The following is a 24,516-nucleotide window of genomic DNA, read 5'->3' on the forward strand; positions in this document are numbered from 1 at the left end:
AAGCCTGAGAAGAGGCCCTGGGGCACGTGCTCATTTACCTCCTAAAGACCTTGAGCTATTTAAAACTCTGAACAGAACTGAAGGGCCCTTGATCTAAACTTGGTCATTCAAGATAAAGTCAGTTTGTTTTGTTTTATTTTTTTCTGAAGAACTCTTCAATTTACTGGAGCCAATTTTGTCTTTCACCTACACTGATTTTGCATTTGACTGATTTCTTAGACAGCTTTTATAGTGACCTGGAGGCAACTTTATGGATTACAAAAGAATCTGCTTATAAATTATGATGAATCATTACTTATTCTGATTTGGGATGGAGTGTTCTTCAGGTTAGTTGTTTTCGCAATTAACAAAACTCAAGATGTTACCTTTGGATATCCTTGTTTTTATAGACAAAAAAATTCACGATGTTAAGGACGTCTTATTAGAAGAATAAATTTCTCCTATCTTAGAGTACATTGCTTGCTGGTCCTCATCTGCAAAATGGGCTACTGAACAATAGAAACACCAATTCAATAAGGTTTTATTAATACCTACTATGGGCAGATTGTTACAGGCACTGAAGGAAAAAAAAATAAAATGAAATATCTCTTACCTTAAAGAGTCTACACTTTGCAACAATGTTTACATAGAAAATTACATGCAAAATGAAGTGAAGTAATTTTCAGGGAGAGGAAATTGGGTCAGGGCAGGGGAGACAAAATAGGCTTATTCTGACTATTCTGAATATTCCAATAATAGGAGGTTAAGCCTGGAAGGAAGTTGATGATATCTAAGGTTCCTCCAACTCAAAAACCTATAATTTTTATAAGCCAAAAATGATTATTTCAAAGCTGAACACTGACAAATTGAAAAAGATTTTGGTTATTCCAGTCCATCCAGATATATGTAGACTGGTACCATACTAAATTGGTTATTATACTTTTTGTAACCCACCTAAGTCAGGAGCGATCCCAAGATTAGTCCTTTAGCTTTTTCTTTTAAAAAAAGATTAATTTTTTTTGATTAATGAACATTTATTTTCTATCTCAACTCACCCTCCCATTTAGAAAGAAAAAAAAACAACATTCATGATAGATATGCATAATTAAGTAAAGCAAATTCCTACACTGGCCAAGTCCAGAGTAGAGGATCACAGAAGATAAAAATGAACAATTTGGATTATGTGAAATGAGTTTCTGTGCAAACAAAACCAATGTAGCTTAGATTAGGAGGAGAATCATTAACTGGGGGAAAATCATCTTGCCTTTTCTTAAATATTCCCCATGCCCCTTCCCCAGCTTTTGTTTGCAGGACCATAGGAATATGGGATTACATTTGTGTTATCATGTTATCCTCACATAGCAGATTATGAATTTATGGAATATTAGGATCAAAATTTCAGCTCACCTAAAGAGCAATGGAGAGATATATGGTGGGAATTAATGGTCTGCAAAAATGAATTCACCAATAGTATAAAAGATACCATCAGAGATGTTCTACCAGAAGAAAGAATGGGCCATCATGTGGCCAAGGAAAAGAACAAATGGACGTGTTGAGTGGATCCCCTGGGGGAGGATCCACAGTGGGACATTAACAAAAAAATCACTCCGTATGAAAGGGTTTGGATAGATTAGATGGGTTGTTATCCATGCCTTTAGAAGTAGTGCACTCTAGGGTCAGCTGGGTGGTACAATGGATAGAGCACCGGCCCTGGAGTCAGGAAAACCTGAGTTCAAATCTGGACTCAGACACATACACTTATTAGCTGTGTGACCTGGGCAATTCACTTAGCCCCATTGCCTATCCCCCCCCCCACCAAAAAAAAAATAAGTAGTGCACTCTTAATGAGATCACAGATCTACAGAGATATTATATTTGTTCCAACCCCTTTGGGTAACAAGTGCTCTCATCTTGTTCCAAAGCTTGTTCCAAGCTTATTGGCTAATTACTATATAGAGCTAGCTGTGGTTGATAGGAAGAATATTGAATGCAGAGCCAAGAAACATGGCAGGTTCTTTCCCCTTATTAGCTGTGGGACCTTAGGAATGTCATTTGCCCATTCTAGACCTCAGTTTCTTAACTTGTGCAATAGGTAAAATGACCTCCAAGCCTCCCTTTGCCCTGATAATCAAGGTTTCTGTGAATTCACACTAAAGTCTTAGTGACTTTGATATTGAAATCTCTCTCAAGAGTAACTGAATTTTCTAAAAGACCCACAAGCACAGAAGGGGAGGTGGAATAAGCATTTATAAAGTGCCTACTATGTGCCAGATACTGTGCTAAGTACTTTCCAAATCTTACTTAATTTGATCCTCACAACAATACTACAAGGCAGGTGCTGTTATTATTCCTATTTTATGTTGAGGAAACTGAGGCAAACAGAGGTTAAGTGACCTGTACAGCCTCACACACAGTAACACGTATCTGAGGCAGGATTTTAATTCAGGTCTTCCTGACTCCAGACCCAGCACCGTATCCACTTCACCCCCTTGCTACCCAATGAAATGATAATGCTTTGATATGAAAGAACAAATCCCAGCTGGATGGGGGAGACAGTTTGGGAGTAATGACATCATTCAAATTACTCCTACTGGCCACCCCATAATTTAACCCAAGCTTATTCATGGCCAACGCTTTCTGGAAAATTTGTGAACAAAGAGTATGGTTCCGATTTGTGCTACTCTTTGAATGCTCCTCTGTAATTCAACTCTCCACTATCTTTGGCTGTCCTACAACTTCTTCAGGAGAAGCCACCAACCCAGACTGAGTGTAAAGACTGAGTGTTCAGAACCTTCCATGAGGATTAATCTTTTCTTTGGCATACTAAGCTGCCTTCACATCGGTTTTACCCAGAGGCAAAAGAAGTTTTTAAAAAATGCAAATGGTGACCTGGCAATAGGACTAGGCCCTCATTACCTCTTTCTGGAGCATCACAAATGCCTCCTAATAAGTCTCCCTGACTCAAATTTCTCCCCGTATCGTATTGTGTGGTCCAGTCAAATAGGCTTTATTGCTGTTCCACACAAGACACTCTTATCTGCCATCTCCAGGCCTTTGCAGTGGATGTCTCTCATGTCTGAATGCACTTTTTTCTCACATCTGTCTTTTAGAGTCCTTCTCTTCCTTCCCTTTTCCCTCCCTCCCTTCCTTCCCTCCTCCCTCCTCTCTTTTTTCCATTCCTTCCTTCCCTCCCTTCCTCCTTGCCTCCTTCCATTCCTTCTCTCTTTTCCTTCTTTCCTTCCTTCCTTATTCCCTTTTCTCCCTTCTTTTTTCTTCCTTCTTTCTTTCCTTCCTTCTTCCCTTCCTTCCATCCTCCCTTCCTCCCTCCTTTTTTATTTCCTTCCTTCTTTTTTCTTTCCTTTCTTCCTCCCTCCCTTCCTTCCCCTCTTTCTTTTCTTCCTTCCTTCCTTCCCTCCTCCCTCCTTTTTTCCTTACTTCTTTCCTCCCTCTGTTCTTTCCTTCCCTCCTCTTTCCCTTCCTTCCTTCTTTCCTTCTTCCCTTCTTTCCCAACAGAATATACACTCTTTGTGGGCAGGGGCTGTCTTTTTATTCCCAGAACCTAGCATAGCACATAATAGACACTTAATACTGCCTACAGCTTGATGGATTGATTGATTAACTGCCAGGATCATCTTCCAAGTACTAGGAACATCTAGCATGGCCGTAATCTAGTAGCTAATTTCTTTTTGGGCAAGATTTCATGAATTATTCTTTCATGTTAAAAGAGCATTTTTCCAGGGAAATGAACTCTGAATTATGGTGACCACTGTCAGCACCAACCCTGGGCTCTTTACATTCAACCATGAGGCTTTCCAGGTAGAGATGGCAGCCCCTAGGTCAATCAGAAGCCCTTCTCAGCTCTTCTCTATTCACTCCATACTGAAGTCACTCATAAAATAAAACTGTTTTTAATTGAAGAGAGATGGTCATATTGTGGAAACCAGATAAAAGTTCTTGAAGCTTCAGATTTGGCCTTGCAGTCTCTATCACTAATAGATTCTTTGCCACCTCATAAGGTGGATAAAAATGGAAATGTACTCACAAATCATGATGGAATATGAAATCCCATAGATTCTTTGTTACCTTACTAGGGTGGATAAAAATAGAAATGTACTCAGAAATCATGTTGGGAAATGAAAGCCACAGGCAATCATCTGACACGTATATGGAAAGGGCTGTAGGGCCTAGCCAAAAGTACACATTGTGGAGCTGGTGAGAACATCAGCTCTACTGTTTCCTCCCTATCCATCATTTACTTCTCTCCAATCTCTTTCTTCCTCTAGAAAAAAAGGGTATCAGACTCATCAGAAACTCCTAATCTATGGGGTCTGTGAACTTAAAAAAAATGTTGTGATAACTGTATTTCCATATAATTGGCCTTCTTTGTAATCCTATGTATTTTCTTTTATTCATTTAAAAACATATTCTGAGAAGGGAACCATAGGCTTCACCAGCCTGCCAAAGGGGGCCATGACACAAAAAAGGTTAAGAAGTCCAGGCCTCGATGATCTTTAATGTCTCTAAAAGCTCTAAAACCTACAATTTACCAGTTTGACAGCAGTTTCCGACACGACACGGATTCATTTTATTCTTTAACTTCTAGAGATATGTCCAGTGCCTTAGATGAAGAGTAAAACTTGTGGGTGAGTTTTTGAAAACAACAGGCAAATGTAATTTTGGCTGGATAGGATACCCTGCTGTCTTCTCCAAGGCATAGCAGTTCAAAAGGCAAACATTAATTCTTTCTGGCAGGAAGCAATGCAGCATTATGGCAATTATTCTGACCTCTTGTTTAATTGAACAACTTACAAAATGATGGTTATGAAGCTATTATGGCTTCCCCCTCCCACGTCCTCATACTAAGACCCAGATTATTATGGGCCTTTCACCAAGAGAAGTCTGAATGTTTCCAGATCAAGAATTCTCATTTATGATTGCTGACAACATGGTATAGTAGAGATAGTGATAGTACTGCTGTTAGAGAGCTCAATTTGATTCCTAGCTTTTCCCCTTGTTTCCTATGTGACCTCGAGCAGATCATTCCGTTTCTTTGGGATTAAGTGTGCTCACCTGGAGAGTGAGAAGGTTGGACTAGATGATTTCTTCTAACTGTAAATCTGTGACAATGAGTAATATATTTGCTCCACTAGCCCATGATGATCATGTCAATAGGAAAATCCATAGAAATATAAGATGAGGACTAGGATCTGAAAGAAATGGATAGTGAGATGAAATGGGCAATCAGGAAACTTCACTGCAGGTCAAGTATACTGAGTCCCAGGCTTTTATGAGACCACTGATGGGTCACATGACCTGTCTGAATTTGATTCCTCATCAATAAAATGACGCTAACAATGCTTACACCACTTACTTCAAGGGTTGCGGTGGGGAGTAAAGTGCTATTTAAACATTTTGTAAAGTGCTATTTAAACATTTGTCATTATTGTGGGGAGGGGGAGGAATGTTCATATAGAGCAGGACTATATGTGTGTTTTTTAAATCTCATGGTTTTGTTTATTAATCTAGAACCCATCCTGCTCAGAGAACATCTTTTTATAGAATCATTTTAGAGCTGGAAGTGACCTTAGAGATTATATCTTCTACTCCCCACAGAGAAAGCTGAAACTTAGGGAAGTAAAGTGGGTTTCCCAAAGTCACATGGCTAGAGAGGGTTGACAGAGAAGTCCTAGCGACTGGTTGACAGAGGAGACACTGACTCTTCAGTCACTCAGTCTCACGGTGTTCACTGCATCCTGTCAGTTCAAGTGAGTGATTTTTCAGTTTGATTAGGGCCTGACAATGGCCCAAATCCTATAATTTTCAGTTTGACTGGAGCAGCTCCTCAATTTGATCATGCACTTCTAAGACCCCCATCCCTAATCCCTTACCTTATATCTGTAAACTGCTTTGCAAATATTAAAACACAATGCCAATAAGAGCTTGGCTGGTCTTCAACTTCTCATTCCCACATTTCTACTTTGATCTAGGGCCATACACTTTCTTGAACTATTCATTCCTAAATCATAAAGGGGTCCAGTGGAAAGAACCCCATCCTGGGCTAGAAAAGGAAATTGAGACTACTCTTGAGGGGCTTAGTTCTGGAGGAATTGTTCCTGATGCTTTCCCTTCCCAACTTCTTCCAGAGTGCAACAAGGAGGAAAATGGGATCTCTTTCCACCATCAGCAGTGAGGCACATGATAATGGGAGATAAGTGCTCACCGGCAGACTGAGAGGGTTGTTCAAGGATACTCTTCCTAAATCTCAAACTTCTACATGAAAGGGGAAGGAATTGAATTCTCTTGGCAGCATGATCTCAAAATTGAACCATCTAACAGAGGAAAAAGATTCTCTAAGCAGCATCAGCATCAGCTTGGAGAGTTGGCTTATGGTAACACCAATTAAAATGTTTGGGCAATGGATTTTCTGGGGATAATATTTTCTGATGCATTCTCTGTCTTTGAGACTGGAGAACACAATCCACATGGTTTTTTTGTAGCATCCTACTTGGAGAGTAAAGTGAGTTATTCAAACAGAGCATATCCAATTAGAAAGTGCTATTTGTTCAGAAAGCTCCAAAGCATGTTTACCTTTGAAGGATGTCTAAACCCTGTGGTTTAGACCCATCACTATCAGGAAGACTGTGTAGGACTCTATGGGAAGGAGACACTCACAAGAATGATAGAGGGTCACTCAGACAATAACCTCAAGTTCAGTTCCTTTCTAGGGCACCATTGGTGGACTATTTGAGAAATTTATGCTTCTATAATTCTTCACGGGCTCCTATGAATAGTTATTGTCCAATCTGGATTTCTCATAGTTTGTCCCAAATTCGACATGTTTTATATGCTGAATGCTTGTGGAGGATTCATAGACCCTGTCACACATATCTCACTGAGTACATCCAAGACATACTCTAGCTCTAATTTTTATTGGAGACTTTCTTAGATTAATTTAATTGATGACAACTAGCCAAAGGAAGAGAACCTGACCATTTGAAGTCAAACCTGAATATTGTACCTCTGGTCTGTTTAAGCCCAATGTTCTTGGGGAGCCCTGGGATAAACATCTGGGATAAACATCTGTTAAGCCTCATGACAATCTTGTGAGGTAGAAACTATAGATATTGTTATCCCATTTTACACAAAGTAACCTAAACTTAGATAGGTGATGTGGCTTGCCATCATCACATAGTTAGCTAGTAAATAACTCATGGGGCATTCCAACCCAGGCCATCCTGACCCTAAACACTGTACTATGTCCATTACATTATGCTTCCTCATTCTTTAATAATTTTTTCCTCTCCAAACTCTGAAGGATGTGTTAAGGCAAACCTTTTAACTAATGTTGCCAGGCATATCTGATTTGTCCGATGGAAGTTTGATCTGGAAGTGATAAAGAAAAGGGTTCCATGTGACTCTGAGGCATGCTAGCAATTCTAGCCAAAATGATTTTTCTGAAATTAGTGTGTTGCAGGATTATGTCTCTTATTTTAAAATATCTCTTCTGACAGTTTTGATTTACTGAAGGCAGACTCATTTAATTAAGATGGATATTATTAGAATATAATGGGATATGACATTGCATGTGTGTGTGTATGTGTGTGTGCATATATGTGAACCTGGGCAAGTCCCTTAACTCTACCTCAGTTTGTAAAAATGAACTGGAGAAGGAAATGCTTTGCCATTTGCCAGTATCTTTGCAAGAAAGCCCCAAAAGGGGTCATGAAGAGTTGGATACAACTAATCAACCAAAAAAAAGTGAGTATTTTTTTTTTGGAGAGGAAGGAAAATCACATACAATAAACTTTATATTATATTTCCTAATGGAGGTGGTCAGCTGTATGGTTCATGGAAAGAACATTGTATTGAAAATTATAAGTCCTGGGTTCACACCCCAGCTCTGATATTTCTTCTTGGGTAACCTTGTACCAAAACCTCTCTGAATGTCTCTAGATCATATTTTTAGCATCTTTAAAAATCTTTAGATGACTTTTAAGGTCACCTGTAGCTCTACATCCATGATACTCCAAACCCTAAATAATTTTAATTGGTCTTCAAATTAATAATCTTTTTTTTTCTGGAAAATAATGTCTTCTAAATCCTGTTCTGTTCAGCTTGAGGTAAATGGCATCTATATAGCCATTTGGGCAGCTACATGGTGCAGCAGATAGAGTATCAGACCTGGAGTCAAAAAGCCTCATCTTCCCTGATATCTGGTCTCAAATCCTTATTAGCTATATGACCCTGGACAAGTCACTTAACCCTGTTTGTCTCAGTTTTCTTGTCTGTAAAATGAGCTAGAGAAGGAAATGGCAAACTTCTCCAGTATCTCTGCCAAGAACACCCCAAATGGGGTCATGAAGAGTTGGACACGACTGAAAATGACTAAACAACAAATAGTTCTTTAGCGTTTATAACATGCTTTGTATATATTATCTCGTTCCTATTTCACAATCACCTTATAAGATAATTGCCATTGGTATCCCTCTTACAGATGAGGAAATTGAGACTAAATGGAGGTGGAGTAACTTACCCATGGTCATGCAGAAAGTACCAGAAGTGGGATTTGAACTCTGCTCTTCCTCATTCTGGGTTCCACACTTTATTCCCAGTAACTGTAATAATAAATTTGCAATACCAACTCTCCTCATTGGGGGAGTTAGAGAAAAGGAGGCACTTACAGGTGCTACTGGGTGTTAAGAGAATGCTACTGCTAAGATTAAAGCTTTGATTATATTCCTCAATTTCATATGGACATACCTAATTGGCCCATATAGATGCCAGAATGCTGACTATATTTGTTGGAAATACCTTTTCACATCATCTCAATTTTTAATAGTCTTCATCTTGTTCAAATGAAGTAGCACTAATGTTTGATCAGGGAAGCTAGGTGGTGCAGCAGCTAGAACTCCAGGCCTGGAGTTAGGAAGATCTAAGTTCAAATCCATCCTCAGACATTTACTAGTTGTGTCACCCTGGGCAAATCACCTTTGCCTCAGTTTCCTCATCTATAAAATGAGGACACACAGGAAAAGGAAATGGCAAACTATTCTAGTATCTTTGCTGAGAAAATCCTGTGGACATTGTCCATGGGGTTGCATAGAATCATATATGAATGAAAAACAACAAAAATGTTTTAATCTAAATATAGGTCATCCCTGGATATAGGCCATACTTCTAAAAGGTCTAAAAATATGGAGATCAGCTAAAAATAACTTTGTAAAATTTCCATACAAAATATAATTTCCTACTTTTAAACATTTCCTTAAACTCAAAGTCATTCTTTTTAAGATCATCACTGGTCTCTAAATTTATCACTTTTACTGTCCCTCTCTTCTCTACCTCTCATAGTATGAGCACAGTGATCATTTACACTCAGATTTTTTGCATAAACAGGATTGGGGGAAAGAAAAATATGTGGACCTTATTTGGACTAATATGCTATTAATTAAGTTGATCATAGTATCATAGAAATACACATGGAAGGGACCCCAGAGACTATCTCAACCACCTCATTTTACAGATCAGGAAATTAAGATCATGGGAGGTTAAGGACTTGTCCAAGATCACAGAGATAGCAAGCATCAGAGGTGGGATTGGGATAAGTAGGTGGCTCAGTGGATAGATTGCTAGGCCTGGAGTCAGGAAGACTCAGTCTTCTTCAGTTCTAATCTAGCCTCAGACATTTACTAGCTGTGTAACCCTGGACAAGTCACTTATCCCCATTTGCTTCAGTTTCCTCATCTTTAAAATGAGCTGGAGAAGGAAATGGCAAACCGCTGCCAAGAAAACCTCAAATGGGGTCATGAGGAGTCAGACACAAGTGAAAATGACTGAACAAGACCAAAAGGTGGGATTGGAAACCAGATCTTCTGATCCAAAGTCAGTTCTCTTTCCCCTATATTATGCTTCTTCTTCAAGTATAGTTCAGAAGGCAAATGCTTGGGGCAAAGAACATTAAATTTAGAATGCTTTTCCAACAGCTTACCATGAACTCTACTGGTGAAAAAAAAAATGTTGTGTACCTATTTTTAAATTAATTGGTGTCTTAATCTCAAGTCTAATATCATTGACCTTCCCATTTCCATCTGTAATTCAGAAAAAGAGCAGCCTCCTTGTCTCTTTATTGATTTTAAAGAAACAAAAGTCTTCTCATGCAAGGAAGCCTGAAGCCCGATGAGGGAGGTATTCATCTTTAATCAAAACATTTATTTTATTTGGCACATCTGGATCCAATGCAGCAATTTCAACTAATTTTTCATTAAAAGACTGTTTCTACCACACGGTTGAGATTCTGAGCAGACATTTAATAAACAACATAGGAGAATACAGAAAAGGGTAGCAAGAAAATGAGTAAAACATAAAGCGACAACATTCTATGTTCATGAAAGTTTTAATACTCATTTGACTAAAAGATGCAGAATAATGACCATTGAATCTCCATTCATCAGCAGCCAACAAGATATGAATGAGTTACTAAGTTCAAATCAAAATGAATTTGAAACATCTAACTGTGTACTTAAAAAATAATTACAAATCATTTTTAAAGAAAGATTCATGGAGAAAGCGAGAGTGACTAGAAAACATGATGGGATGCTTTTAAACAAAATAAATTCAAGTATTGTTTCTGTAAAATTCCTCAGCTACTAGTCTTTGAATTTTGTTTGTGCAATACCCATCTTTGCATAGTAAAGAAAACTTGGTAAAACTCCAGAGTTCTATGTGGTTCTTGGTTCTTAACATGCACCTATATGTTCTGTTCATTTCTCTAGTAGGGTTAGCTCTAATTCAGTGGAATCATGCAGCATACCAGTATGAGCAACATCTTTAGCACACATCTTCTCATCCCAACGTCATTAATTAGTGCAGAAAAAGTAGAGCAGGTGAAATGGGAACTCATCAGCACTTAACACTTATCCTTGCTGAGTAATATTAAAAAGCGATGGGCTTGTGTAATGGGCCCAAATTAATAGAAGATACACCCCCACAACACTAAGCAATGGAACGGCATGTACAAAGTCAAATGATACGCTGTGAAAGGGTGGAAATTCTGTAGCCCAACACCACTGGAAAGGTGATTCTTACAATCAATTTTAAATTTTTTTCTTTTCTGTTTTAACCATTTGGGCTGTTTGGTTGCCTTTGTTACTCAATGCAGACACAGCATAAAGCTTGTGTAGTTTACACATATGTGCAAGTAATTGAACATTGGAGCGTTAGGTTCCTATCACCTACCAAACTACCAGTGTAACAAAAAGTTACACGGACACTGGCCATATGTACGTAATATTGGGGACCACTGTGGTCTGATTTAAATATAACATCGCACATACACAATGTTGTTTGAGAATTGCTCAAAAATGGAAATGGGATAGACTGAACTTGTTTACAAATAGCAAATGGTGTTTCTCTAGAGCCACCATGTTATCTCTGGAACAGAAGCAAAATATGTATCATTTACATAGCGACAGCTTAGTATCTGCTAGGGAGTGAGTATCACCCAGTAACAGGGAGGCACTAAGCAATACAGCAGCAGCAAAAATTCCAAGTACTCTGAGTTTCCCCCAACCCAAAAGAGCCCATTTCTACAACACATGGATACAACCTTGTGTCTTATGAAGGCTAATTAATAAGCCTCTTTTGTAGCCCTGTTATTACAAAAACCTAGCTCTTATTTCTAGAGAAAGACTGCACATGTATGTAGCACCTATTACTCATAAATAACAGTATCAAGATGTTAGAGTATGGTCTGTTTTCGCATTTAAAAAATAAAGGTTGCTGCTATATGAGCCAATAGAATGGAATTTCCTTTTGGGCAGGGTCTCTTTTTTGTTTCCTCAAACATAGTTGTTTGTTTATTGTCTCCCCCATTACATCGTGAGCTTCTTGAGGGCAGGCAGCATTTTGGTCTTTCTTTGTATGCCCAATGCCTGGAACACAGTTGGAATTAAATAATGCTTGTTTTCTTGACTTGTCTCTATATCCCTAATGCCTAGCCCAGAGTCTTGCACATAGTAGGTGCTAGATAAATGCTTGTTGCTTTGGATGAGATACCAGTATGATTAAATATACCCTGTAAAGTTCAGTTTTTCAAACTAAAAGTAACAGCAACAAAAAAGGTCTTATAGATGGCATTTTCCAAAGCCAAAGGAAAACAGGTGGCAATTATTGTCATTGCACTTATTTTCTTTCAAGGAAAGGACTTTGAGCAAAATTTCAAAACCAGTTCAGTAGCAAAAGCAAGTTGAATGGCACATTGTTTTTCTCCAAAGGAGTGGTTATTGTCGGTTCTTTTCAAACCTTTTTTTGAAGATGGCTTTTACCTGTGACCCTCTCCTGCAGAGCTCTTCTTTGTCTGGTATGTTTAGCTGGCTATCAAAATGCCCAACTAGAAGGGTTCCTCCAGAACAAAACCTGTTCACAACTTAGTGGTGATAGCTAACACTTAAACCAAAGCTATCCTGACAAAGAATGGGACGGAGTCTGTGATGTTGAAGGAAACTCAGAGTGCCTGCATGCACAGGTTACCTCTGAAATTCTGCCTAGAGGGAAGAGTATGGTGTGAATTAAGATACAGTAAAATCCTATTATAACTGCACAGTATTACATGGATTGGGGTTTACTGTGAGTTAAGTTGTATTCCCCCAAACACAACCACATACAGTAAAAGCCTGATGTAACAATTTTAACAAAGGAGGCAAGTGTTGGTCTTGTTTTCCCAGTAATGGTTCTATAAGAGATTCCCCAATGAGGGAGAGACAGAGTGAACATGAATGGAAGATTGACAAGAATATTTATATATGTATATATGTATGTATACTACTAAAAAGGAAAGCTTGGCTTTCCACAAGTTTTGGGCATTTGTGACTATAATTTAAGGCTTCATTTAAGCTTGTTCTCCTTTCTCATGAGAAAGAGGGAAAGAAAATTGTTAAAACCAAATATTAAAATCATGAACTTGGCACTTTTGTGATTAATTTGAGAAGGTGTCTACTTTCTTACATTATATACACAAATTTTTTATGACATCAAAAATTCTAGAGAGACTTGTAGTTATTACATACATCTGCATTTACATATCTAGTTTAATGTGGATATTTTGTTATTGTAGGTTTTTTTTTTGGTTTTGAGCATACAAACATTAAACCACACCTGTTCTGTGCCCAGACTCCTTGCATCTGCAAGTTATCGCCATCATTTTTTGAGCAAGCCCAACACCCACCAAACAACATGGTACCAAAAAAAAAGTGAGTAGCAAAAAAAAAAAAAAAAACCACAATAAATCAATTTACAGAGAGCCTTTACAAGGAATCTTTCAATAGAGACTAGTGAAAATTCTTATTTCCATTATTTACATTTTTAAAAGAAATATACATTAGCATCATTGTCCAGACAATAGCTCCCATATTCAAAGGGCCTTTGGTCCAGGTCAGAAAACAATGGTGACTTAACAAAAGGAGAAAGCTACAGAGTTAAAAGAAAGAGACAGACAGAGAGACACAGACAGAAACAGAGAGAGATAGAAAAAGAGATGGAGAGACAGGGAGAGGGAGAGGGGGAGAGAGAGAGAGAGAAAGAAAGAGAGAGAGACAGAGACAGAGAGATAGAGAGAGACAGAGACAGAGAAAGTCAGAGAGTACACAAGAGCACTATATATAGTTGATGAAGGAGGTTCCTGTATGAAATGTGCCCCAAATCATCTTCTCTGAGTTCACATGTTCTCTTCACTTTATGAATTCAGTTGCAGGTTTTGCTGAGGATTGGCTTGTGAGCTTGTTGTATATACGCCATGCAGTTTATACCCTTTCAAAATTAGTTCTTCATGCCGCTGGAGTTGTCATCAATATGAAAAGAAAAAACAAGTCATGCCGCTCGTTTCGAGGATTCTGGGTGTCAGCAGTCTGAGAGGGGAAAAAAAATCATCTGCTGTTTTATTTTTTGTGAAATGGGCCTTTTATTGCACTTGATTTGGTTTGTTCCTTCTTCCTTCCATTTAGAAAACAAAAACAAAAACAAAACAAAACCACAAACATATTCTGAAAGGTTTTTTTTTTCCCTTCTAATGCCTGGATTGTCTTTCCCCCCACTTTGATGACAGGTGTAGGGAAGGGATCAGTATTTGAACTTATCTCCAAAAAGGACAGTTTTCTTTTCCCTCATCCCTTCACCCCACCTTTAGTTTTCTGGTCATCATTCAGGGTTTTTCTTTATCGACTTAGCGGTTCCTGCATTTTGGCTGCAAGGACTTCATACCCAGAATTCCAAAGTACAAGGGGAAGACTTGTACGGTGCAGTGGCTTCAGATGGGGCCTTGCTGACTTGGATCAAACCTTCTCTTTTTGACATTTCTTCCAGAGCGTGTCAAAAGAAGACGGAGGCAGGAAAAAAAAACATACAATATTAATCAGACCACAATGGAATAACAGCAGTAATAATGATAATGATGATAACAAATGTTAGGTCCAGAGTAAAGTAATCAACTCACACTGAGGCAGAGACTCCAAGTTCACTCGAATCAAGATGGAAAATAGTCAGTATTTATAAATCTAGAGAGTGTCAGCCAATATGAATTCTGGGTAGCCAAATGTCCCTCCCACTTTCTATACTAAACCAAAGGAAGCCTCCATGGCCTCCTCTGTCATGCAGGAACAGCATGGCCAATGTGGAACCCTAAATAGCCGAAAGTCTCACAGGGCTGGGTATTCCCATTGAATGTTTGTTTATTACACAATGGGACATCTGAGGCTACAAGAGCTACTTGGAATGTTTAGGATCTTGTAGCAATCCTCTCAGTGTCACTTTATTCACTTAGATGCCCACAGGAAAGGCAATAAGTGGCTTGCTGCCCAATGCAATCATTTCAGTGCCTCAGTGTTATGAGCTCTTACCACCTCATGGAACCAAATGCAAAAGCATTTTTTTTAATTCTTTATGGAAGTCGAGTGTATAGTAAGACTGTGCACTCAAAGGAGAATGGACACAGACTCAGGTTAGTTGAGCAAGTGCAGAAGTTTAGCGCATATCAGAGTCAGCAAGTAAAAAGCCTTGAGCACAGTGTCCAATCTCCTAGAAAGTGACCCCTAAGCCAATAAAACAGCAAGACACTACAAGGCAACGACAAAAGGTTGGGTGCAACCTCCCCATAATCTGGCTTTATGTGGGGCATCAAGCAAGGGGTTCATGCATTTAATCAGAATACTGGGTATGTATGTCACTCCCACCACCAAGTTATCATGCAACCAGAGATTGTTTCTTCCTAGACACAGGATTTACTCTTTCTTACACACACATAAAAATATCTTTTTATCTAGTATTAAACTAAATAATATCTCTTGAACTGATGTACCCCAAAACAAATAGTGCTTAAGTTAAAGCAAGAACACAGAGATAAGACCAAAAGTCTAGCCCCCTAAGTCAAGTCTTTCAATGCAATGGTCTACAGTGGGTGGCACATACCACCTTCAGGAGTACAATTCCTAAACTGTGATACTATCTTGTTAGTAAGTATTTTAAGGAAAAATAAAAACAATGTAATAACTGAAACCTGCAATATAAACTATCTAGCCAGGAGGGCAGAAGTAACTCAGAACAGAAAAAAACAAAATATCCGTTGTCATTTGGAATGAATATGGGAGAAAGAACAATCATCTTATTGACAAACACTGCTAATCTTATACGTATAATACACTCAACCCAAATATCCCAAATTTCCCTAATCTACTAAATGTAAGAATCATGGTTATGTCTAAGAGCCTACACCCTATGAATTTTTCCAATCTACTGCCTATAAAAATCACAGCCACATCCAAAATAACAGAGGTATTCTTCTTCACGTTTAAAGGGAAAGATGGTGAAATATATTCCTGGCTATACTAAAATTTAGGATTGCTACTTACTGACTTTATCATCTTCAGCAAATCATTTAATATCTTTGAACCTGAGCCTCCCCACCTATCAAATATAGGTTGGCCTAGATATCTAAAAGTACTCTCTAGCTCTGCATCCTATACTCTTATAACTGGACTGTATTAGAAAAGTTCGTTTCTAAATCAGATGTTTATTTCTATAGGAAAATGCATGATGAGTTTCAGGGTTAGCCAGGGAGTCAAGTTCTTAGACCAGCCTATAAAAGACTGTTTAGTTCACAATATACCTAATCTCATCTGTATCAGTGGGGGCACAAAACCTAACCATCACATTCAACAATGTTTGTGTGGGAAAATATATCCATAATTTCAAATTGAGAACAAGGAACATGTCTATATAGGGGGGAAAGCATTGAATTGAGAGTCAAGAGGGCTGGGGTTCAAATCCAATAATTTGTCACTTATTCCTTGTGTTATTTTGGGCAAGTCCCTTAACCTCCCTGCGTCTCCCTGTCCTCATCTGTAAAATAAGAAGGTTGGAACTAGATGACCTTTAAAATCTCTTTTAACTCTAAATCTATGATCTCATGTACCTTCATGATCTTCTGTACCTACCCATTTGCTTTTTACCCTCTCTTCAATCCTAGCAGTACTTCCTACTCCCTGACCCTCCAACCTGCTGGGCATTAAGAATAGGAGGTCCCTCCTGCAGCCTGAAGCAGTAATTCTAGGCATAGAGGCGAACAGATAGAGGGTAGGAAACAGGAAGATGGAGGCTCTAGTTGTGGAAAATGGGATGAAAAGTGGAATGGCAACTTGGGTGAGGGGAAGGAAGGAATGATGTGAGGACCAGTAAGGAGTAGGGAGAGTTAAAGGGGAGCCAGCAGTGGGTTTTGGATAGTGAGAACTCGCAATGAGTAATGCTCTTCTATCCCTTCTCCCCAAAACCCATCCATGTTCCCATAGAACCCTATCATCCAGCATTAGGGTAATTCCAGAGGTTGAAGGTTTACATAGATGGGGAGAAAGGGTGATGGTGAAGTCCCAGGGACTGGGGGAAATAAGGAAGAGGAGGAGCTCTGAAGGGGAGCTATACGAGCAGAGAAATACTCCAAACAATAAGGAAGAAAGGTTTCTGTGGTTGTGCTGGGTAAGGGACTAAAGGACAGTCATGATATCAAAGGATTTAGAGCTGGAAGGCTCTTAGAGGTCAACTGGTTCAACCTCCATGTTTTGTAGATGAGAACCAGAGATTAAATGATTTGCCCAAAGTCTCACAGGAAGTAAATAGTAGAACCAGGGTTTGAACCTAGGTCTTGACTTCAAATTCAGCAGTCTTTCCACTAAAGCACACTTGCAGATTTCTCTGTCAGGGTTGGTTTGTAACTAGACTTCTCCAATGAAGTCATTTGGTATAGTTTAACGTGAAACAGTAAGCACTGGAGCCTCCACCTAGTGAATTTCCTTCCACAACTCTCATAAGATTCAATACCATCCTTCTTGCTAGTGACTGTTCCATATCCTTCCAATAGGGAGCTGTCTGCTCTCTACTAACCCTGGAACATTAGAGATAAAGCCAAGGGTGGATGGATATGAAGGATATCAGTCTGCCCCTTCATAGCCTGTAATTCATTCATTGCCCAGTCTTCCTAAAATATCAGCCTAGGAGATGAGTCATGAGGTTACCTGTCCCTATTTTTCACTAACTTCTATGAGCGAAGGCAGTTGGTATGGTGGAAATGGGCACTAGGTTTGGAACAAGAAGACCTGGGTTGACTATACCTCTCTGACCTTCAGTTTTCTTATCTATAAAAAGGGGATAATAATACTTAGACTATCTTCCATACAGGACTTGAGTGGTCAAAATTATTTATAAATCTTCAAGTGCTACATTAATGTGAGCTATTATTTTTGTCTATAGCAAAATAAAACCCATCCCTATACCTGCACCCATTGCCAGTACATTATTAAAACAACAAAACAAAAGGCACTAGGTCCTAATCTCAGATACATATTAGTTTACTGTTCTTCATTTCTTGGTCAATGACCAATTTGGGGCAGGAAGGTAAATATGATTCTTGACCAAAAATATCTATAAATGGGGGAGCAAACAAATAATTTTAATGCTAAATTCAAATCCTCAGGAATATCTTCAGCTTTTGGAAAAAGGGAATTATTTAACATAAGCTTTCAGTCAGTGCTACATCACTTTGGAGGATTATGGTAGCTACTAAGTCTCATAGGCTACCAGATGGACAATTGCGTATTTCCCTGGGGATTCATGAGTGCTTGTCCCTTTTCTCCTACAGTCAGAGGATCAGAGATAAGGAAGCAGATTGCTGGATACCCCATGGAGAATAACTCTTCTCTGGAACTGTAAATATAGACTAGAAATGAATACAATTGGTGAGGAGTAGGTACTTTTTATAGTCCAGCTTCTCAGAAGTTTTTATGCATGAGGGCCACCATTCATCCCTCTCCTCCTCCCACCCCTTACTTCCCAAGATTCTCAAATATGGTCTGAAATCCCAGAAGAGGTCTTAGAATTGTTTCTATCCCCAAGAAATCCTGAAAATCTCACAAGTTGGTCTGGGCCAGAATCAGAACCAGCCCTCATCTTCACATCTACTTCAAACCTAGTGGCTTCCGGTGTCCGCTGTAGACAAAGGCAGTCATTCAGAGTGTTTCCTAATGTACTGTTAGACCCCAAGTATGAAGACAACATTAAATCTTCCAGGCCAGTGTCATTCTATAGGCATAGTGCCATGGTGGTTAGAAAAGCTCACTTGACTGCTAAATAACCTCAGAGAAGCAGCAGTGGGAAGGGGTCTAGCTCATTAGCTATCACTGGGATGTGGAAATGAAATTCAAAAAAAATGTGGGGACTGGTGATGATTGGTCTCATTTGCTCAGAATAATGAAGTGTACCATCACCCAATCTCCTGAGAAAATTCAATTAGAATAAGTTTCTACATATTTTAACTGCTAACCTGTTTTCTGTTATTATCTCATAGAGCATGCAAAACACCTAATTAACTTCCTTAGTAGTATTCCATAGATATTAATTTTAAAATTCATGTTTTAGCTGAACTCATTAACAATTTATCTCTTAATTCCGTGAAATAAAACATGAGCCAAGTGGGCCCACACATACTGGAACCATAGCCTGATTGTATTGAGGACATCCTTCATCTGGCCTGTAGCACGGAATTATATACAATCAAAAACCTAGTCAGAAATACCCATTTTAGTACAATTGCTCAAGTGAACATATTTTAAACTCAGAAATAGCTACAAAAGGCCAGTGACAATTGATTCTGAAAGTGTGCCACTAAATACACATGGAGAGGAACCATAAGACAGTTGATGGCATCCTGAGTGGCATGGCTCTACCAACATAGTGACTGAAGAACATTATGAAATACCATGGCTCACTTATGATTCCGGTTTTGCTAATGAGCCACTTAAGCATTGTAATCTTTCCTTCTCAACTGTCAATTAATCTTTTTCTTCCTTTCTACCAATATTACTAGTCTACACATCAATCCACCTCCATCAATTTCTTTTACTGCTTAAAAAATATATGAGACTATTGCTAAGTGTCTTTAATCCATTTGTCCTGCCTCCTCAGGTTATGGAGACCACAGCTTTGCTCACTATCTGTTTCCAGGAAGAGTCAGGAAGGTTCAATCCAATGTGTATTATTCAAAAGTTATTATGGGACAAATTATTGGGTAATGCAACTCCACCTTAGTGTCATGATGTAATGATAGGAAGAGCATAATGTTGAAACATGGCATCTCAACCATTTTGATTTTATCCTCAAGTCATTTACCTGTCTAACCTTCTCCTTGTGCTCTGCCAAATGCTTCTCTTTCTTTTTATGTTAACTCTTATAGTTAAGTGTATTAGGGCCCATAGACAAAAACTAGGACACTGTTTATAAAGTCTGGGATTCCTTCTACACTGGTTCTAATTTTTTTTGGAATGGGTGTATAGAGAAGAAGAGGAAAAGGAGAAGAGGGAAGGTGAGCAAAGATGAAGGAAGAGATATGAGAGGATAGATCTGTCACTAGAAGATACTGTCTACAACTAATAATATCTTTTTTTCTCCTAAATTCCAAGAGCCCTTGGTGACCACCAAGGAATCCTGATACTCTGGAGACTTGAAAAATTTTGGACTAAATCAGGCCTCTGTTATACTCTAACTAAGGCAATGATAAACTTTAAGAGTTTAGCTTTACTAAAAGTTACTGTAATTATGGTGTATCTGTCATACAAGTTTACCTCATCTGAAATGGGGGAGGGAATCCCCCACCAAATCAAGCTGAATTCTCTTTCCAGGAGTTCCACAATGAAGCATGTTACATCATGTTGAAATTTACAACTTTCTAATCACCATGATCTTGGTATTTCTTGAATTCACACACACACACACACACACACACACACACACAACACACACATATCTCCTCTTATTTGGAGGTAAAAGAGTTTAAGAAAAACATTTTAAGAAATAGGTTCAAACACAGACCTTAGGTCTCAGACAGTTTGCTTCTAGACTTGAATAACCATAAGGGTTTGGATGGAAGGTCTATGCTTCTTTAACATTTCAATAACTTGAAGTCTTATAACTTTAAGACTATATGAGATGAAATACAATTTTAGGAGGAAATGGTCATTCTCTGTACCATACAGCATATATTTCACAAGCAGGTATTACCCTAAAAGCTTAATTCTTCAATTCATTAATTTGTTTCCCTGCCGCAAGTAAAGCTCTCATTTCATGTCCAGTTAGCAGATTCACAAAAAAGTCTTTTTTCAAACTTTTCTCTACTATTCTCACTCTTAAAGAAGACTCCTTCCATTTTGCACTGAGCCCAATGAAAGGCTTAAAAGTCTTCAATCCAACCAGAAAACAGGAGTATTTACCTCTCAGTTCCAAAAATCACCACTTGAAAAGTTGTTAACTAACACTATAGTCAAAAAAGCATGCATGTGCACGCACACAGGCGCGTGTGCGTGCACACACACACACACACATACACAAGCCAAGAGAGGCTACAGTTGTATTTAATGTTTAAAATCCAGGACATCTTCATCTTTAAAAACCATGTAGGATCTGGTTGCCAGTTAAATGTCATAGCAAGTTATACTATTAAGTATCCATATACAAGCAACAATGAACAACATAAAGCAGTGACCTTCCTAAATCCCCTAAAAGGCTAAGTTTCAGGGTTCCAGATTTATTTTTAGAGCCTTTTCTTTTTCCTTTGATGTTGCACATAAAGTAGCTTTTTCATTTTTTGTTTGTGCTGCTAGAAGAGCCTTTCTGCCCTGTTTCCACTATATTAATGGTTATGGTAAAAGACGGTCTTACGCTCTTTCAATGAGCTGCTAGTTAATACTAAACTTGGCCAGAAGGTCTCACCAGTTAGTTGCTCATCATAGCCAAGTCTGACTTTTTTTGGATGGCATGCCTTCAGAGTGGTCTCAAAATCAATAGGCGCCCCATCTCCCCTTTCATAGAACATTCATCCCCTTTTTTCACCATCTTGAAGACTGTATACATATCTTTGTTTTGGGAAAGCAACCAGAATTTGACCCTCATTCTGGAAATGATGTGTGCTGGGCCTCACTCACTTAACACACAGGTGAAAAAGAAGGCTTTTCCATCATCCCCCAAAGAAACATGCACTTCAAGCTGTGAGCTAGGCCAGGCCAGTGTTCTGAGGTTCTGCTACAGAATAATGTTCTCATCTTGAATTTTTCGAAATGGCAAACTCAGCCAGGTGTTCATTAGGAAAACCTTGGAAGAAACCACAACAGTTTCTAGTGAAGGTGAACAGGCCTTGGGCAAAGCTGATTCTTAATAAATGGTGAATGACTTGAACTGAACTGGATAATAAAGGTGGCTAATGGAATGTATTTTTAAATATATAAATGTGTCCAAGGCTATGGGCTTCCAGTCTTAAGATGGCTGGACCTCAGAACTGTCTTATAATGCCTTGAGAAGAAAGAATCTAGATAGCAGCCTATTTGTTTGGCTTCAGAAATCTTTATGGAAAAAGATTTCAAGGGAATATTATCAATCCAGAGAGTAAGAGAATGTGGAGTCTACTGAAATTTACAAAGACCTTTTGTCTCACAGAGACCTTCATCTGAATTAGGAGGGTACCTTATTAAGTGGAAAAGTACTCTTCTACCTAGATGCCTGATAAGAGATTTAGAGATGGCAGGGGATCAATGTCAATTTTATGATAAGCACAACTCAAATGTTAGTTATATATTGTGTGTCTTGTACACATCAAATCAGTTCCAAATTGTGTTCTACCTTGCACCATGGCATTTTCCAGCTGTCTATTTTGCTGAAATGTTGTTTCCCTGGACAAGTATCTGATGGATCAATATGTATACAAGAAACCATTTGAAAATGAATTTGTAGATTTAGGTTACAATAGTCAAGCACTTGGACTTTATCAAGAAAATCCCCATATATATTACCTAGGTTAGCAAAACTCTAGGGTGCAAAAAAAACCACTGAATCTTTTTCCATCCTAAAGTGGGGGATTTCATATGATTTCTCATTTTGTGTCCTTTTTCACTTATAATAACTATTTTAATTGGATTAACTAGTTCAAAGTTGGGTTGTATATACAAAAGAAAATGAAGAAATAAAGCAATTAGACATATAATTTAGTTTATTTTAAACTATGCTTATAGATCCTGTGAATTAATAATAAGATATTTCTATAGAATTATTGATCTACAGAATTATTCTATGGAATTTGGAGTTAAAGAAACTTGGTTAAAATTCCTGCTCTGAGGTCTGCTAGCTATGTGACCTTAGGTAAGTCACTTCCCATCTCTGGACCTGTTTCTTCACCTGTAAAATGAGGGTGTTGGATTAGGTAACTTTTAATGTCCCTTCCAGCCTAGACTGATGTAAATGTAAATTTAAAAAAACCCCAAGTTATCTGGACAGACTTATCCCATTTTACTATGTTACTACATCAGGTGCAAGTAAGCATTTCTTTACAGGGGAAATATATGACACATGAATGTCTTAGCAATTTATGTTGATTGTGTGTCCAAAAATAACAATAACACTGTTTATAGGCCAGATTTCCACAGTGCATAGTAAAGGAAAAGAAATGACTGTTAGTAAGTGAATTGGGAATATATTAAGAGCCTAGGCAGCTCCAGGCTAAAAAACAATGGTTATGAATAAAGGCAAATTCATGACTGAGATTCTGAAGTCCACATTGGCCTTAATTATATGTTTTGCCTGTTCAAATCAACTCAGTTTGCTAATTAATGTTCATTACAAAAAAAGACCATTTTAAAGGCATGCAAAAAATCAAATCAATATTAGCACTTGCAAATTATTCATTTCCCAAAGTGAGAAATTTAAAGGACTATTCCAGTAACTTAAAGAAATAAACTACTTTAAAATTTTCTGCAACCAAATGTTGTAAGTTTTTCTTTAAATTGGGTGACTTTACAACCACACGTGATATGTGTGATAAACATGGATGCTTATGTATATTATAAAACATACACTTTCTGGTTTGATTTATTAAGTCTATATTTCCAAAAACAGAAGCATATAATTTAGCACTAGCCTACTTTTCAATCAAATAGCCTGTTTGAAAAGTTACACAGTACCAGAGGTACAAGTGATCTTAAAATACGTGCTTGCTTCTCTGTGCTGAGTGGAGATCTTTCTGGAAAGCCTTTCATACTGTTTCCCCTCAATTAGTGAGTGGTGCTTCCTTCTACACTCAGTTCTATTTGCACCCAGATGATATATGATGTTTTGAAACCATTCCTCCCTGTTCCCATCCCCAATCACCTTGAGAATAACAACATTTATTTTTAACATTTTTAACTTTTAAAACCTACAGATCTTGTAGCAGGAACTCAAAACTTGGTTATGTAAGCAGAGAAGAGAATTGCCATAGCCACTGAAGAGAAGACATGCGGCATTGCTTACTTAAAGCCCCATCCTGTCCCCCCAAGGACAATAGCTGCTACCAGGATGGCACCAGCGATGGAACCTATTATAAGATTGGTGGCACTAGGACCTGTGACAAAGGATTATGGGAAGAAATAGGTAAGAACCAACCACTTAGTTTACATCAGTTAGGGAAAGGCAGTGAAGTGATTTCAAAGACCTCTTAACATTTTTAAACTTTGTTTTCTTCTATCTGGAAGGTCAAGGGACTATAGCACCTATTACTTGGATTTGGATTCATCCTTAACTAAAATGTTAACCATTTCACTGTGTAATAATTCAATTGCATAAGGTTCCTCTTTAGATAATTTTCAGTAAGGGAAAAATAAGAGTTGACCACAGCAAATGTCAAGCACTTCCATCAATGACCCTTCCTACATGCTAGCCTTACTTCTGGCTCCCCAACTTTCTTTCCCTCCCCACCCTTCCAAAACCCCAAATACCAACATTGAGGTCTGTGATAATATTATAAAGACATATGACATCAGGATTATTTCTCACACATACACAAATAGTGAATATAAAAAGCCTTGCTGACAGTGCCTAGCACATAGTAGGTGCTTAATAAATGCTTATTGACTTGACTCAGTACCTAGAGTTACCTAAATTTTACTATATATGTTATAGGCAACCCAGAAAGAGGAGGAGGTCTCA

At 38.3% G+C, this 24,516-nt stretch overlaps 1 protein-coding gene across 1 annotated transcript in view; it reads right to left on the reverse strand.

The window, feature by feature from the left end:
- Nucleotides 1-13,724: 13,724 nt before the first annotated feature.
- ADAM23 (ADAM metallopeptidase domain 23) overlaps nucleotides 13,725-24,516 on the reverse strand; it is a 238,598-nt gene continuing 227,806 nt past the window's right edge. Inside the window, exons 25-26 of the mRNA XM_027873781.1 lie at nucleotides 23,842-23,932; nucleotides 13,725-14,327 (exon numbers count right to left, since the gene is read on the reverse strand). Coding sequence (XP_027729582.1) covers nucleotides 14,279-14,327; nucleotides 23,842-23,932 — 140 coding nt within the window. The 3' untranslated portion in view covers nucleotides 13,725-14,278. The remainder of the gene's footprint in view (nucleotides 14,328-23,841; nucleotides 23,933-24,516) is intronic.

Source organism: Vombatus ursinus, unplaced genomic scaffold (genome assembly GCF_900497805.2).
Source record: "Vombatus ursinus unplaced genomic scaffold, bare-nosed wombat genome assembly UNPS02014802.1, whole genome shotgun sequence".
Taxonomy (NCBI): Eukaryota; Metazoa; Chordata; class Mammalia; order Diprotodontia; family Vombatidae; genus Vombatus; species Vombatus ursinus.